Source organism: Cyrtonyx montezumae, unplaced genomic scaffold, assembly GCF_038088225.1.
Source record: "Cyrtonyx montezumae isolate F1298 unplaced genomic scaffold, pur_monq_1.0 scaffold_3, whole genome shotgun sequence".
Taxonomy (NCBI): domain Eukaryota; kingdom Metazoa; phylum Chordata; class Aves; order Galliformes; family Odontophoridae; genus Cyrtonyx; species Cyrtonyx montezumae.
This window is the reverse complement of record NW_027072034.1, coordinates 52,488,648-52,505,056: the sequence shown is the minus strand read 5'-3', so window position 1 is coordinate 52,505,056 and position 16,409 is coordinate 52,488,648. Positions and strand designations below refer to the sequence as shown.

The following is a 16,409-nucleotide window of genomic DNA, read 5'->3' as shown; positions in this document are numbered from 1 at the left end:
TTCCTGCTGACTTGCATCCAGCTCTTCATCCAGAAGTTCATCTTCAAAGCTCAGTCCCTCAGCAGCAATAGGGATGCCTTCACTCCATCATCTACATCCACTTCACTCCATCATCTCCATTTTAGAAATGGTTAAAAAGAAGGGAAGAGAAACACAGAAAACAAGCCTAAAATAAGTCAATGGACAGACTCTGAGCAGAAGAAAGAATTTTGGTTGGCAACTGACCTTCTCTGCCATCTTCTAAGCATGTGTTCAGTATAGAAGCATGATACCAATTGCTTTTCCTTTCTTCACAGTATTTGAGGGACTAAAAACCTTCACTGCAGAATCCTTTGAGGAACATTGGAAATTACAAAGGTGTAGGGGAACCTCACTGCTTTAAAATCTGGCTTTAGCTTAAGACATCATTTTAGCTGATGATTTTAAGAAATAAAATCTAAGTAAAGAAGAAAAAAACAACAACAAAGGATTCCATCAAATCGAAGCAACAGACATTCCAGTGGTATTCACAGGTGTAATCTTGAAAAACTCATAGAGGATACAGTTTAATGGAACAGTCGAGTTCACGTTCATAACGAATGACAATAATAATTCCTTTATCCTGATCTACTTTTCTCTCTATCAATACAGGTTTACGGTACACTATTCTCTCTCTGCTGGTATTTCTTAGCCCATGTACTCTTATTGCTGCATTTCACATGCCGTGCCCTGGAACACAGAAATCCCAAACCTTCTGTCTGCTTTAGGTTGTAACTACAGGCTTGTGTGCCGCGTGCCGTGCGTCGGGTGCCACAGCCAAGGAAGACCAAGCGCATCTGAGAGGCAGCGGCGAGGGGACTCCGCGCTGCCGCACTACCGCCGACCGCCAGGGGGCGCTGCCGCCTCCGCCGCCGGCTGCTCCACTCGCCGGGCGCTCTCTATGGCCGTTGCCCGTGGCAGGCCCTCTGTTTACTTCCGGCAGGCCGAGGTGTCTGCATGGGGCGCGGGGCCGAGCGCTGGCTGCGCGTTGCTATGGCCGATCCCGCCGAGGAGGAAGAGCTGCCGGTGCCGGGTGAGTCGGGGGATGGGCCTCTCTGCCCGCTGCTGCCGCCTGGGGGCATCTCGTTTTCCCAGTGCCCCCCCCGGCCTTCGTCGCCTCCCCTCGGCCGCCCGTGTGCCCCTGTCCTCTGTGGGGTGACGCAGGGGCTGCCTTGTTTTCTTGCTCGGTGCCGAGATGGCGAGTGGCTCGTTTGGGTTCTGTGGAGTTTACCCGCGTGATTCGTAGGGTTTAATTTCCAAAGTGACAGCTGAGACTTCGGATTTACTGAGATAGGAGGGTGGTTTGTGAATTAAGGTATCCTGTTTCTTGCATGGGTTGAATTCATATTTACATATCCCGATTACTGTTTCTAAAATAAAAATTATTTGGAGAACTCTCTGTTTGCCAGATAGATCACTGAATGTGGCTTGCTAGTGGGCTGGAGAATCGGATGTAAGCATCCTTTCTCAAAAGGCAGGCTGGGTTTGTTCAGCCTGGGGAAGGCTCTGGGGAGACATCACTGCTGTCTTCCATTAGTTGAGAGGAGCATATAAGCAGGAGGGGGTACCAACCTCTTTACATGGTTTGCTAGCAATAAGACTAAGGGGGTATGGCTTTAAATTAAAAGAGGAGAGATTTAGGTCAGAGCTTAGGAGGAAATTCTTTACCCAGAGATGGTGGGGCTCTGGCACAGCTGCCCAGAGAAGCTGTTGTGCCCCATCCCTGGAGGTGCTCAAGGTCAGATTGGATGTGCCCCAGCCCTGCCCATAGCAGGAAGTGGAACTAGGTGATCTTTAAGGTCCCTTTCCACCCAAGCCATTGTATAATCTATTTAAAAGCTTAAATTTGCACAAAGGTTCATCTAATAAAAGTGAAACAACTAGAGAGGCAGTAACTACAATTCTTTAAATGTATTCTGAGACTGGTGCATCAAATAACATGTCATTTGTGCGTTACCAACAAGTTATGATATCAGAAAGTTCTAAGTTAAAGAACCTTCTCAAAATGAGTATCAAGCCTACAGAAGACAGAGCTGTTGTTTTTGGAGCTGGGCTGCAGGCCATTGATGCAACAAAGCATTTCAATATGCATATTTTCAGTGAATGCATTGTTATTATAAAATTATATATGCTGTGCTATCACAGACCTGTATGGTTAAAAAAAAAAAAAGTCTGCAAAGAGAAGTCATGCCTCCCTCAAAAACAATTCTTTGCTTAAGACACAAAGTTTGACATCTTTTGGCAACTTATTTAAGATCCTTTATTTTCCTGTAGAAAATATTTTCTTTTTCAAGCCAAATGCTTGACTGAACGCTGGACCAGTGAGTGAATGAATGTTGCTGACACTTCTAAAAGTGGGAAGAAGTGAGAAAGCTATACAAAGGTCAAAAGAACTGTCCAGGTTTTATTGCAAGGCTTGTTTGTTTGTTTATTTCTATGATAGCCTATGATCAAAGGCAGTTGAGGCAACCTGTGTTTTGATGTCTGAGGGTCTTGGTTTTAGGAGGCCATTTTTAGGGCACGTGTATCTTTTTGGATGGGTGAGGAAGCATGGTCAGTTTGGAGACTGTCAGCTCTTTACAGTGTGTGTATCTCTTGAATTAAATTTGGAAAACATGATTGAATTCAAGTATAAACATAGGTGAGGATTCTTTGTCTCAACCTGCTTTCACGATGAGCTTTTTATTCTACTTTTTGGGGCAGAAGGACTAAAATTTGAGCATAAAAATGAAGTAGTCACAATTAAACAGAATAGAACACTTCAGACATTATTATTTTATTAAAAAGAAGAAGATGGGTAACTAAAGTGCACAGTTGGATTCATAGAAAATTGTTGTTTTAAAAGGTATGAGACAAAATGTGTTTTCACTAAAATTGACATTGATTTTTTATGTTTTAGAGTCAGGTGCTGTTTTCACTTTTGGAAAAAGTAACTTTGCAGAAAATGTTCCTAGCAAGTTCTGGTTCAAAAATGACAAGCCTGTACATATATCATGTGGAGATGAACACACTGCTGTTGTTACAGGTCAGTATTGGAAGCAGCACATTTGATTATACATATAGTATGTATACAGATGTATGTTTATGCATTTGGACCGCTTGGAAAGCTACAATTTGAATTCTGAGGTAATGTGCAGAATGGGGAGAGGAGAAGGGACTGTTTATACTGGGGCTGATGGATGCCTTTGTAGTTAATGTGAGGTCCAGCAACTGTTGTGAGTGAATCTGTAATAACTGAACTTAGCATCTTGGATTTGAAATAAGAATTTCGTTGTTCAGCTTGAGTGTTTCCTGAAAGTCCAATGGTGTCCAGAGGACAATCTTAAATATACAGGTTTGTATTGTGGAAGTAAACAGTATCTGTTGGACTCATTGAACAAGTTGGCTAGGAATCTGCCTGTAATGACAGATGAAGTTGTTTCTCTGAAAGAAAATTCTGAATTATTGGTTTACGGTCAATTGAAAAAAAAAAACCTTAAAAAAATAACTCAGAACTTCAGAAAACCCTACTAAAATGAGAAATAAATTGCAGACGTATCTAGGGAAGCTCAACTGCAATACATTGAGCAGTCTTTATTCATTTTCCTTTTCATGGCTTTGAAACGATGGAAGCAATACACATCGAAGAGTTTGTTCCATTTGTTACATGAATGAGACTACTCTTTTGTGATGAAAACGTGTTAATTATATTGACAGCTAACTTCCAGTAGATAATCAGACTTCACCTAGAAACTCCTACGCATATTTCCAGGACTTCTTTCTTGAAGGACATTTACTCTTCTTCAGTGCTGAGTGTTATATCCTGTTTATTGCTTACTAAATAATTTCTTAAGATCTTAAAAGAATATGAACTTCATGCACTGCATAGCAATTTGAACTGAAATTATACAATGAATTTTTCAAGCCTAACTTCACAGAAAATGAATTATGCATGAATAAATTATGTTTTGAACAAACTTCACACTCCTTTTTGGATTGAACCTATTCTGTTAAGTTGCCTGTTGCATTAAATTAATCAGAATGCATCCTGGGGCACTGGAAATGTTCCTTTCCCATTTATAAGTTTCCTTTGGTGTGCCCGTACTCCGTTTGAAATAACACAGGTATAATTCTGAGTTCAGGCAGGTAAATTGAAATTGCCCCCTTGAATTCTCCCAGTATATGCTCTTGCCAGTGCTGTTAGCCTCAGCAACAGCAGTCCTCTAATCCCTATGTCCCTGTCTTAGCGACCACTTGAGTGAAGCTTTGGAAGAAGTCAAGTTGCACAGGGTTGCGTGCAGCACCATTTCTCTACTAGCTCTTATCTGTTCTCAGTATATACTTCAGATTTTAAAGATGGCTCTGTTGCTTGCCTTTGGTGTTGTAGTATGCAGATAAGTCCTGAGGGGTGCATGTAGATAATATGAGCTTCATTTTCCCAGAGTATCTGTGGAGAAGGAACTGCATAAGCATTAAAGAAAATAAAGAAATCCTCAATCCCAAGCAGTTTTTTGGGATGTTATAAAGTAGAGGCAAAACTGAAGGTAAAATGTTGTCCTACACTGAACAAAATGAGTCCACACAAGTCGTATGAAATGGTAAAGATGGAAAAGAGGACATCTTTGACCCTCATTTCTTTGCAACTGTGTTCTTTGCAACTGTGCGTGTGCACCACATGTTTCTGCTGTTAGATGGAGTTGGATGATACAGTGGAATTAAAGCCTTTTGTGAATGTCATTGAACTGCAATAATACCTGGAAATAAAGAGCTCCAGAGGTGTGTGGTGAGTTTACTGGAAGGATGCAGGCTTTAGGAGAAACCAGGAGTTCCTTGAAATCCAGCTGAACCTGACCTGGAAGAGAGAAAAGAATCTCAAGCAGGTGCGTATTAATGCATTTTTCGTTTTCATTTCAGTCTTCATTTACATGTCACATTTCCCACACCATTTTTTTTCCACCCCTGGAGTATATGGTGGGAACTATGTAGTTAGGGGACAGAGGTAGATTAAAACAATAGAAACGTGTCAGATTTACACTAGCATGTTATACTAACATACCTCAACTGTTATAAGTAAAGCAGTCGTGTGAGCTGATTCAAAACATCCCTTACAACTGATTTGGGACAGGAAAGACAGCTATATCTAGCACTGCACGGGAATGAAGAAAAGGTGCAGCAGGTAATATTCAGCATTCTGATAAAATATTCAGAACATTTCAGATACTTCTTTCATGTAACCCAACGTTAGCATTCCCCTGTGGCTTTTAGATAGTGTAAACTAAACATAAAAAAACCTCTGGTCTTTGGCTTTCCACATCAGGAGTTACAGTCCAAAATAAGTTCTACTTACACACTGTGGCTCTGTTGGAATAGAGTGTACTAGTAATAGTTTCTTGCTGACTGAATGTGCTGAGCTGGTCAGGAAAGACACTTCCTCCTTCAACTCTGGAATTCGGGATCAAATTTTTTATTTCCTTCCTCATTTTCTCTCTGCCTCTAGTACAGTCTTGAATGAAGTGCTCAAGCAGGTTTTTGCTTTTTGTTGTCTGAGCAGTATTGTTCCAGCATCGTTTTCAATATGCTTAGCATGTCTTGCCCCATTCCTATATTTTTTGGCCCGAGAACACTGTTTACTTCCTTCATCTTTTGTAACTGCATGCTTTGGAAAGCAATTTATTCATCCTGTTGGGAGCTAGTGTGAAGTATGTGACACTGACCATATTTTTAAGAATCTCTTCCTATTATCTTTCTATTAATAATTTTCTTTTCTATGAACTTCTTAAAGTTAACTCCTGTTTCATTGTTTGTAGGACTTGATCCTAGGCAGGTCACCCACATTTGATCTAAGAGACCAATTCTATTCACAAGGAGGAAATGGCGAAAGATGGATCTTCTGGACTCAGATCTCTGGACAGAGTTGAAGCTCCCAGTGCAAGAGGGTGGAAGGAAAGAGATTCATGTGGACATAATAAGATAATATGGACATAGTTTCAAGTTATGGAAAGCACTAAATATTCAGCGATATAGATAAAAGAAACATTGAAATCTCTCCAGATCTTTAGACACCAAATTCCATCTCTTCTCTCTTGCTGCTGGCAGGCCATCAGAATATGGCACAGTACCTTTTGCAGTTAGCTGCAAGAGGAAAATGAGGAAGATTACTCTGTGTTTGTAGTATTTTTTGGTATGCATAGGAGCAAGCAACATACTGCACTGTTTTTGTTTGTATGATGCTAAATATCCTAAGCATGACTGTTCTTACTGCTTAGTAAGACTTTTGAGAATGTTTGTGACTTAGGTATAGAAAACTGATGTCATTCCCATTTCTATGAGATGTATTTGAATTGTATATGGATTATTGTTTATTCGTGAAATAGCACAAATAAAAAAAGCCCAACATGATGTGTGGCATGTCTGAAATTTTCTTCAGATAATACTTCACAACAGAATCTAATAATAAATATTTGAAGTCTCTATGTACTCTACCTCTTTTAGCACTCCTGCATGCTTATACTATGTAGAAGCCCAGGAGGAAATTGCACAGAACACAGATGATACACATGGCTCTGTGCTGTTATCATTAAGTACTAATTATTTCAGCTTGTATTCCTCAGCTGCAGAATGACTCGTTTTAGCCTGGCTTCGTGAACAGGGCATCACACAACAAATGAAGTTGTAAGGTTGTGATAGCAGCCACTGTATGAGCTCTTTACTAGTTAGGGGATGCTCTCCTCCTGAAGTCTCACAAAATTTTCTCCTGAAAGATGCAATAGCTACTGTTAATATATCCAAATTAGTGTTGGTGAAACATCCACTAGTGATTCGCTTATGTATACGTATGTTGGGGAAATAGCCCAATCTTGCACCAGGAGAGGTGCAGAGTAGTGTTAGGAGTGTGTTTACATCACCAAAACAATCCAGTTAGCTTCTTTATGTCATTACTGTGGCGCATGTCTTCTGCTTGCTTTGCCAGGTGGCCAAAGTGGATACAAGAAGACGGAGAGTGACCTGAGTTTGTAGGGTTTTTAAATGATCCTTGCCTATTTGTCTGTTGCTAAAGTAGTTCTCACTTCAGTACATCTGTGGTGATGACTAGAGATAATTCAATAGGCAATTACGAAAAGAGGGCATTTTGCAGAATTCTGTTGTGTTTATTTTCCAGCTGAGATTCCATCAAATGCCTTTTATAAGCCTGATCTGCTATGCTGACCTAGAAGCATTGCTTCATTATAAGCATTTGGTAAGGTTTGTGTGTGTAGTGCCTATTAGATTTTATTCCCTGTCTGAATTACCTACTCCTGTTTTCTTTTTCTTTTTCTTTTTCTTTTTTTTCTGATACACTGCTAAGTGTTGAAAGCCTGAAATTATCAAAGGCAGTCACTCAGCTGGTAAAGAATATAACAAAATTCTGCTTGTCTGTTAAGCTTCTTGACTTACAAAGCAGTGTTTGAGAACTAAAAGATTGGTGTAAGAAACAGCAGATTATGGGATTAAAAGCGTGACCTACTGAAATTCTGAATGGATAAAAGAGAATGTGATTTAATTGAATTATGGCAACCGGATACCATGTTCCCACATGAATATTACAGTGTTCAGCCTTTAAAAAGTATGCAGAAGGGCTACAAAGATGCATATACCAGTGTAGGATGCCACTTGCTAATAAAAATTCTCTTTCTTAATATGTGTTTTGCTTTCAGTGATATACCTCTGCATATATTTTGGCATGGTTGCATTACCAAACTCAGGGTGGTGATACAAATGCTATTAATGAGATATGATGAGCATAGCCCTGACCTCAGACTTTCTTCCATTTCACCTCTACTGGAAAGACAAAATGTTGACGTGTAATTGCCAAATCTAACAATTTGATTGAGATGTTAGGTAATAGTTACTGTTCGATTTTTGTTTAATTGCTATTTTTATTTTAAATTTGTGGTAATATTAAAAAAAATATTTTGTAACTACTACTATGTTTTACAAATCTCAAAATCGTATTTCAGAGTCTCTGTAAATCACATTCAGAACCTTCACAAGGAACCTATGCTACTCATGTACAAACAGACTTAATATTTTGGTATTATTATGTGGAATTGCTGATAATGCATTGTGCTCGTATGATAACTGATGGTTAGAGTAACTGAAAGCTTATTTACATGACAGCTCAGTGATGGAATCAACTCACAAATACAGAGCTTCAGCAAAAGTAAACTACCTTGTTTTAACAGTTGTAAAAGATTTTGTTTGTTGGTTTTTGGTTTATTTTTTGACAAATTAACTTCCATTGTTTTGTAAATATTTCTGTTGGAGGTGGGGTTATATCTTTGGATACGACATTCACAGTTTTACAAGAGCCATTACTTTAACAAATGAAATGAAAATGAGATGAATCAAAATAAGGTATTGTTAGTAGCGAGACTTGGCAGTCTGATCTGCATGCCCAACGAGAACACTTTTATCTGTTCATTTATCATCCTCTTTAAGATTGAGTTATTCTGAATGAAAACAGTTGGCTGCTTGTCATGGTCAAACCTGCAAATTCAAATACATGTCATGCAACTTTCTGAAACACAATTTTAGCATTGCTCCTGTTGAAGATTTCAAATCTGGTGTTTTCATTTAGGCACACAGAACTCCCTGATTGCATGGTGTTTTTACACATTCCTTCTTTAAATGCAGAGTACCAGATTAATCCGTGATGAAAGATGCAGAGAAAAAAAAAAGGCTCTTGTCACATGTATTTGTCCAAAGGAAAATCCATTTAATTTGTGAACGCCTTCAAAAATGTATCATAAATTATGTTCTAAAGAAGTGCAATTTACAGATCATTTTAAGACAGGATATTTAGCAATTACATATTTTCCTCCAGTGGACAATAAAATAAGCTGAAGATCACAAATTTCTGTTTATATTAATTATATATCTGCATAATTCATCCCTGTGTCTGAGGTAAAGGTGTGGGTGCTCAGTTTAATGCACTGTTACTTTGTCAGAAGGTTTCTAGAAACTGCTCTGTCTGTCTGAGAGCACTCCTTTTGTATTTTCTGATGAGCGTTTTATCTGAGCAGTAGCTTAAGGAAAGGATTTAAGTCTGTTTGTCCCCTCTTTTGTCATTTCTTCTGTATATATATTTCTTACTAAATACACCTACAGTGCAATTACTACTTACTGAAAAATCAGGTCATTAATTGTTGCTTATGCATACACATGGAATTGCTAAATTCTAAATCTTACATTAAAAAGGATATAATAAATAGCATAACGTGCGTGTGACTGCCTCATCTTGTATGAGATATTCAGATACTCATGGATTCTGACTGTGCCTTTTCTTTCAGGGAATGGTAAACTTTACATGTTTGGAAGTAACAACTGGGGCCAGTTAGGACTAGGATCAAAGAATACTGTCAGCAAACCAACGTGTGTTAAAGGTTTGATTAATTTTTTTTGTCCTTTCAAAAATTTGTTATTGTGAAAAAATGCTTTAAAAGTTGCCATTCCAAAATAACTGATTCTGATTTCTTTACTCACGTGTAGCATGTGTAGCTTACTGTGTAAGCTCTTTAAGATAATTTAAAAGGAAGCCTAACTGCTTTTCTGTCAGTTTCAGGTTCGGGGTTCTTTTGTTTCTGAAAATTATTTCAGATACATATAATCCATTCCTTTTATTTCTTTTTAGCAAGTGTAAGATTTGTCCAAGGGGCCATAAATGTAGATTCATTTGTTTGAAGTATAAAAAAGCATTAAAATGAATGTCATAGTTTGTAAAATATTTTTGTTGTATTCTGTAATTTTTTTAACCTTTCCTAGCCAGTTTTATCTTGTCAAGCAAAACTGAGTCAGTGTATTTTCCCTACCTCCTTATGTATGTCAGATAATACCTGTCCCACTAACACGTTCCTTTTCATCATTACATGTTTATCCTCATCCTTTCTCTTAGCGGATTGGTCTGCTAGCTTATTGTTTAAGAACAAATTACCCTGTTAGTTCAAACTTTTCTTCTTGATTTATTTTATTCTACTGTACTTCATCTGCTTCTCTATTTCAGTTCAGATGGAGAATGAAAATACTCTCTGGTTCATATCTGTCAGCCATGAGAGACTGATTCTTACTTTGGCTCAAATGAATTCGGTGTCAAGTTTTGTTTCACTGTCAGGTTGCAATGGGCAATAAAAGACAGAGAGAAGATGTCAGCAATGCAAACAGTCTTGGCTTCCACTGAAAAAAAGTCACAAGGGGGCTATCTTTCTTCTCTTGGCAGTAGGCAGCAGGAGAATGTTCTGGAGCTTTTCTCACTAGCTTTCAGGCATCAGTTTGCTTTGAGAATGGAGTTGCAAATACAGTGTTTTCATTTCTGCTCAGACTGTAATAATTGTGACTGCTCATTTTCTGACAAAATCATTCTGGGTCTTAACTAGTATAATGAAATTGGTTATGAAAAACTGCCAGCGATATATACAATTGATTAGCTTTAGTGGGAAGAAGGTTAGGGAGTACAAGATTCTGATGAGCTGATCAAAATTATTGCTGGTGTAGGAGGCAGAATGTTGGGATATAGCAGCAAATTAATATTGTGGGAAAAAAAACAATATTGGAAATGTTACGGTTCCTGCCTGGTGGTAAGGGCAGGTATCAGGGAGGATATGTAGGATGCCAAGTTTGAACAATTTTTGTTTGCATCTATGTGACATCAGAGACTTCATGCTTACGTAGATAGATTTACTTAGTGGCTTGGTAGGACAGAGAGAGGAATTTAATGTGAATGTTATGTTGCTGATGAAGGTTGATTTGGAGGGACTTAAAGGATTTTGTGAAAGGAATTATGGTTGTTGTCTTTGTCAAGGACCAATGCAGTGGAAAAAAATATTTTATGTAAACACAATCATTTTTTAATAGCTTGATGAGTATTGTATATTTTAAATGGACATGGATGAGTAAAGAAAAAATGTTGGCAAAAATTAATAACTGGGTAGAGAATGGAAAAGTCAGTGAGATAATTTTTTCACTGTTTCTGAGATGGAGTGCGCTTACATGGGATAAAGCCAACACTGTGTTCTCTCCCACCAAAACTCTTGATACATCCCCTTGTGTACATTCCTGGTCTTTTATGGTGACTAGACTGCAGAAAGGAGCATGCACGGATGGATGGTAATTGAGATAAAATTGAGCTTGGATGGTATGTAGATAGAACTGGCCTTAATAATTGTGAGTTTAGAAGTTAGTAGAGTAGCAGTACAGAGCAAAAATCTAAATAAAAAGTAGCTGTGCATAGTGAGGCAGGTAAGGATGACAGAAAAAAAGAATTACTTGAAAGATTTTAATTAGCAGGAGAAGCAAAACAGTGAATTGTGATTTGAAGACAGCTCTAAACATGCATTTTGTTCTGAAAAGTGATGTACCCTTTGAGGAATATCCGGAAAGTGGTAAATAGTGTGAAGTGTGGCACTGGGATAAAGCAACCATCTTCAAGTCACCAACCATCATCCTGACCCTGATACTGATTACTAAGTCATGTGCTAAGATCAAATGGCCAACTAATCTTGTAGACATTCTGTTGGTAAAAATATGAAGAAAAAAAAAACCAGTTTTCTATAGTGCGTTGAACATTATGCTGTTGAACCTGCTGTCAGCCTGTTTGTAACCTCACCCCTCCTTTGGCTTTAATTCATAGCTTTAAAACCAGAAAAAACAAAACTTGCTGTTTGTGGAAGAAATCACACTTTAGTTTACACAGGTATGTAACAACTTATATATGTATTGAAGGTAGATTTTTTCCTTTGTTTGAATGCAAAAATTACATTGGTAACCCTAGGAGTGTACAGAAAAGAAAAAAGAAGAATGTGCTGTTAAAACTTGTTTCTTTTTTTTTATATACAAACCTTTGAATGTTTGAATTACTCTATGCAATGCATTAATAAAATAATGTTATGTAGGAATTTACTAGCTTTTATCTGTACTTTTATCTTGTTATCTGTATTTGGGGTATGGTTAACAATTACCAGTTTCACAGAAGCCCTTTCTTTGTGGGCACAGGAGTATTTTTATATATCTGTACCTTTGACAAGGAATGCACTGTTACGAGCATGAAGTTAAGTATTTAAATAAAAGCAGTAGTACATTATGTTTTGAAGCCTTGTATGTATGTTGCACTTTATTTAGACACAGAAGTCTGCTATTTCATTGACAAGTTTCTTTATTAAGCTATAAATAAATAAACTAAATTTACACGAAAAATAAATTTCTAGAGAGAAAACAAATGATCATCATGGTTCTAAAATTTATATAATGGGATAGCCATCTTTGTTCTTGCAATGCTTTAGAGGTAATATTATAAAGAGAATTGTTGATTATTAGGGGGTTTACATGTGTGGAGACCAAGAGCACAGTAAATAAGACTATTAGAATAAAACAGAACATTTTAATAACAGTTGAATATGCAAGACTGCACAGGGTAAATATTAGTCACTTTTAGTATACGCTCTAGCTGAGTAATTTGTGACCGTTTATATACCAAGGATCATTTGTAAGTTATATGTCAGTTTCTTATCACTTTTATGTCTGGATTTATGCTATTTATTGACCTTGTGTTTTTCATCATAGATGATCTCTTAAAATGTGAAACACGCTAAAATTAAAAGTATAAATTTTGAAATTCTTTTAGGTTAAAGATGTTAATCATCAGCTTTAACTTCAGTTTTGAGATTCTAAAGCAAAATAAAGATCAAGCTAATTAAATTGAAAGTGATTTAAATATTAATATGAGTGAAATATTTTTAATAAAAATGTAAGTAAAAGTGTATTCCATTGCTATTATTCAAAACTGTCAAGTTATACATCTCTTTAATTCTCTTGTCCATGACATCATTCTTTGATTTCCCTTCATTTTATCTTAAATTAAATTATAAATACTTTAGGAAAGGGGCTGCTTCTGGACGAGAAGGCTGCTAGTACTCATTTCGTCAAGACTTTTCCCCAACTTAAAATTACACTTATTTTTCAGATCAGTCTCCAAAATGTTGGGAAGCACATTCAGTCTGTGGATGTGTAAGGCTTTTAGAGTGTTCTGATCTAAATGTGTGCAGGAAAGCCTCCCTGCTAATGACAGCAGGAACATTCAGTGTCAATTCTAGAATATTAGAGGGCAGTAGACCCCCGTACTTTTCTGTAGATTTTTATCTGTAGAAAATTAAATGACTTGCTGCAATTTCTCTGACTTTTGGCTGCTGTTGAGAATGTCCTCATTCTCTGTATTACATGTGCTTTTCTATATGCAGAAAAAGGGAATGTGTATGCTGCTGGAGGTAACAGTGAAGGTCAGTTGGGATTAGGTGACACAGAGGAAAGGATCACATTTCATTTAATTAGTTTTTTTACCAACCAGCACAAGATCAAACAGCTAGCAGCTGGATCATACACTTCAGCAGCAGTAACTGGTAAGAGCAACAGCTAATAAAATCTGTTTGTGTGTTTGAACCTGGTGTTCCAGAGAAAAATTTATTCCAGCCTTCTGTCTGCATGTATGTGTGTATTTTGTAATCCTCCCCATCTTCTTTCCCCACTAAACCTTGAATTTTTTTATATATGCAATGTATGAAATATTGCATATTTCAATATAGTATGTTGAGGGGTGTCTTCTCAATAGCTTCCTATGATTTTTGTAGCTGTGCAGTAAGGTTTCAGTCTGCACTAGTTACTAAGAATCCATACAAAGGAAAGACATTATAAATACACTTTTGGGTGTACATTTTCCCACTTTTGTGGAAAAAAAAATGCAGTTAATTTCCAGGAAAGCCAGCTAAAAGATGAAACTAAGTTTTCTCTAATTCCACTTCTTATTGCAGTTATTTTGGTCTACTGTTAGAGGCTACACAACTGTGTCATTACTAATTCTGAGAGCAGCCTGAGCTGTTGCTTCAGTGGCAAAATTAAATGGTGATGACTTGATGAACTCTAAAAGATTAGAATACATCCAGCTGTTGTATGTGTAGTCCTTTATTAACCTGTAATTTCACGAGTCTTGCTAAAAGGAATTGTTTGTACATGTTTAGGATAAATTATGGTGGCTGTGATTTCAGAATGTAACAAAGCGTCAGTATATAAAAAAGATATACTTTGCTTTCTTTTTTTCTTTTTCTTTTTTTTGCTATTGATAACATTGTTGTAAGATTTGTAAATGAACCTTGAATGAGAGTGTTTCCAACCAACACCTCAGTAACATTGTATATGATTGTTCTTTACTCACAACCTATTTCCCACCAGTAAGAAATACCCAGAGAGAAGACCTTATTTCTAGAAAAACCTCGACGTTTTTCATGTTGTTTGCTATCTTTTTTTGGTTCTTGCTGCTTTCTTTGGTCTTTGTGCCAACAGAGACTGTCTTAATAAAGAGCTGATAGTTGAAGAGCTGATAGTTTAAGAAAAACAAAATATAAGCTGGGCTACGTAATAACCTGTGATAAGATCTGAAAGATAACTAATAAATAAGTGAGAACAAAGTCAGAATAGAGCATAAGTTTGAAAAAAAACAAGAAAATAGTGAAGTGCTACCAGAAATGAGAAGTCTTTTCACTATCGTGTTTTAATGCTGTTGTCTGGAAACTGAGTTGTCTTATGTTCTCAATTTTTCTCTTTTTGAAGGACATCTTCTGCATAGTTTTTACTCTTGCTGTTTATTGTGTAAGAGGATTTGATCATAATGTTTTTGATTAGGGGATAACCTCATACTTCCAACTATGGTGTTGCATTGTGTTAAGTATAACTTTTTGTCTCTGAGATAATGACATTTGGTAGTGTTGTACATAGTTTATGAAATGCTTCTTGAATAGTTAAATTGACTTTTTACTAGTGTAGTTTTGGTTTAAATCTGTTAACTTTCTGTGTCTTCGCTTTAGAGGATGGGCAGCTTTTTGTGTGGGGTGATAATTCAGAAGGTCAGATTGGCTTGGCTGACAAAACCTATGTCAGTGTCCCTTGTCAAGTAGATGTTGGAAAACCTGTTTCCTCTGTATCCTGTGGATATTATCATTCTGCCTTCATAACAGGTAAGAAAATGAGAATAGTGGTTAGTAAAGACAAGTCAGTGGTCCTCAGATTGTGGTCTTTATAAAGGTAGCTAATGAGGTATTCGCTGCTTTTGAAACTGTGTAAGCAATAACTGTCGGGTAGAAGAGAAAGTCACCCATGTGGTTATGTGTCACACAGGGAGATTTTACCATAGAGATGTTCTCTAAAATGATATTCCATATTAATTATTTGGAAAAGTTACATGTAATCTCTTCTGTAACATAGTCTGTATCTAGTTAGAAATCCTATGAGAGAATATTGCCATAAATATTTTGCATAGCACAATGATTAACAAAAAGTTATGAGGAAAAATTACTATCCAACCACACATAGCATTATTTTCATTAAGGTTATGACAAATGTTGATTCATACTACCATTTCAGTAATCCAACTTTATTTGAGGTTGTTCTTGTTCCTGTGTTGATCAAATAACCATCTTCATCTTTCGTAGACATAAAAGTCTTGAATAGAATTACTGTGTTTTGGGGGAAAAATAATCTTGTTTGCTAGCAGAGAAACATTGTTTTAAGAGTTTGATGTTAAATCTTAATTTTAAGTTTTGAAGTCAATTAAACAGGTAATATACAATACAAGAAGTGTACACTACGATAAGCTAATGTCTGATCTCCAAGCCAACCCACCTCTTTATTGTTTTCCACCTGTGTATGTGAACTGTTGAATCAGGGCCTGAAGCACTGCTGGATCAGCTGAGGTGAGCACTGAGTCAGCCGCAGGAGCACAGGTGAAGGCAATGCACTGTGTGACCGGAAGGGGTGCAGTCTGGCTCCACCTCTCCCAGACCCCATTTAAGGGCTGACCACCACTGGGGAAGGATCTCTTGTTGGAGATCCCTCCCCTTGTGGAGTTCTGGGTGAGCCTTGATTGTCAGTGACAGGTGAGCCTTTCCTAATTTACTGGTTGTTTTTATGCCATCTGGATAAGCCATACAAAAAAAAAAAATTATATATTTATACTGTTTACCTTTGTTATTTTGTGTGGGTACTATTCTTTTGGGGTATTCACTCTGCAACCTGTTTTTTCATTTACAAGGTGGTGACGCTGCTCAGTTTTTTGTGATGCTAATGTGGTTGAGTTTGTTGGTCAGTATGGATGGTATTAGAAGTGAGCAGCTATGAATTCCTCTCAGCCTTATAGATTTACTTATTAAGCTGTACAATTTTGCCCCCAGAGTAATTAAAGATTTCAAAGGATCAATAGTTTTAATTGTAAAGCCTTTAATGGGTACCCAGTAACCATTTCATCAGCTACTTTTTTCAGCTTACTTGATAAATGTTACTTTATCGCATACGATAGCTAGCTCTCTGAGAATGTGCTGTTAACAGAATGAGACCTCCTG

General features: G+C 37.2%; 1 protein-coding gene across 1 annotated transcript in view; it reads left to right on the top strand.

The window, feature by feature from the left end:
- The first annotated feature begins 952 nt into the window (after nt 1-952).
- RPGR (retinitis pigmentosa GTPase regulator) overlaps nt 953-16,409 on the top strand; it is a 43,763-nt gene continuing 28,306 nt past the window's right edge. Inside the window, exons 1-6 of the mRNA XM_065741561.1 lie at nt 953-1,051; nt 2,918-3,043; nt 9,327-9,419; nt 11,660-11,722; nt 13,263-13,421; nt 14,880-15,029. Of these exons, the coding sequence (XP_065597633.1) occupies nt 976-1,051; nt 2,918-3,043; nt 9,327-9,419; nt 11,660-11,722; nt 13,263-13,421; nt 14,880-15,029 (667 nt within the window). The 5' untranslated portion in view covers nt 953-975. The remainder of the gene's footprint in view (nt 1,052-2,917; nt 3,044-9,326; nt 9,420-11,659; nt 11,723-13,262; nt 13,422-14,879; nt 15,030-16,409) is intronic.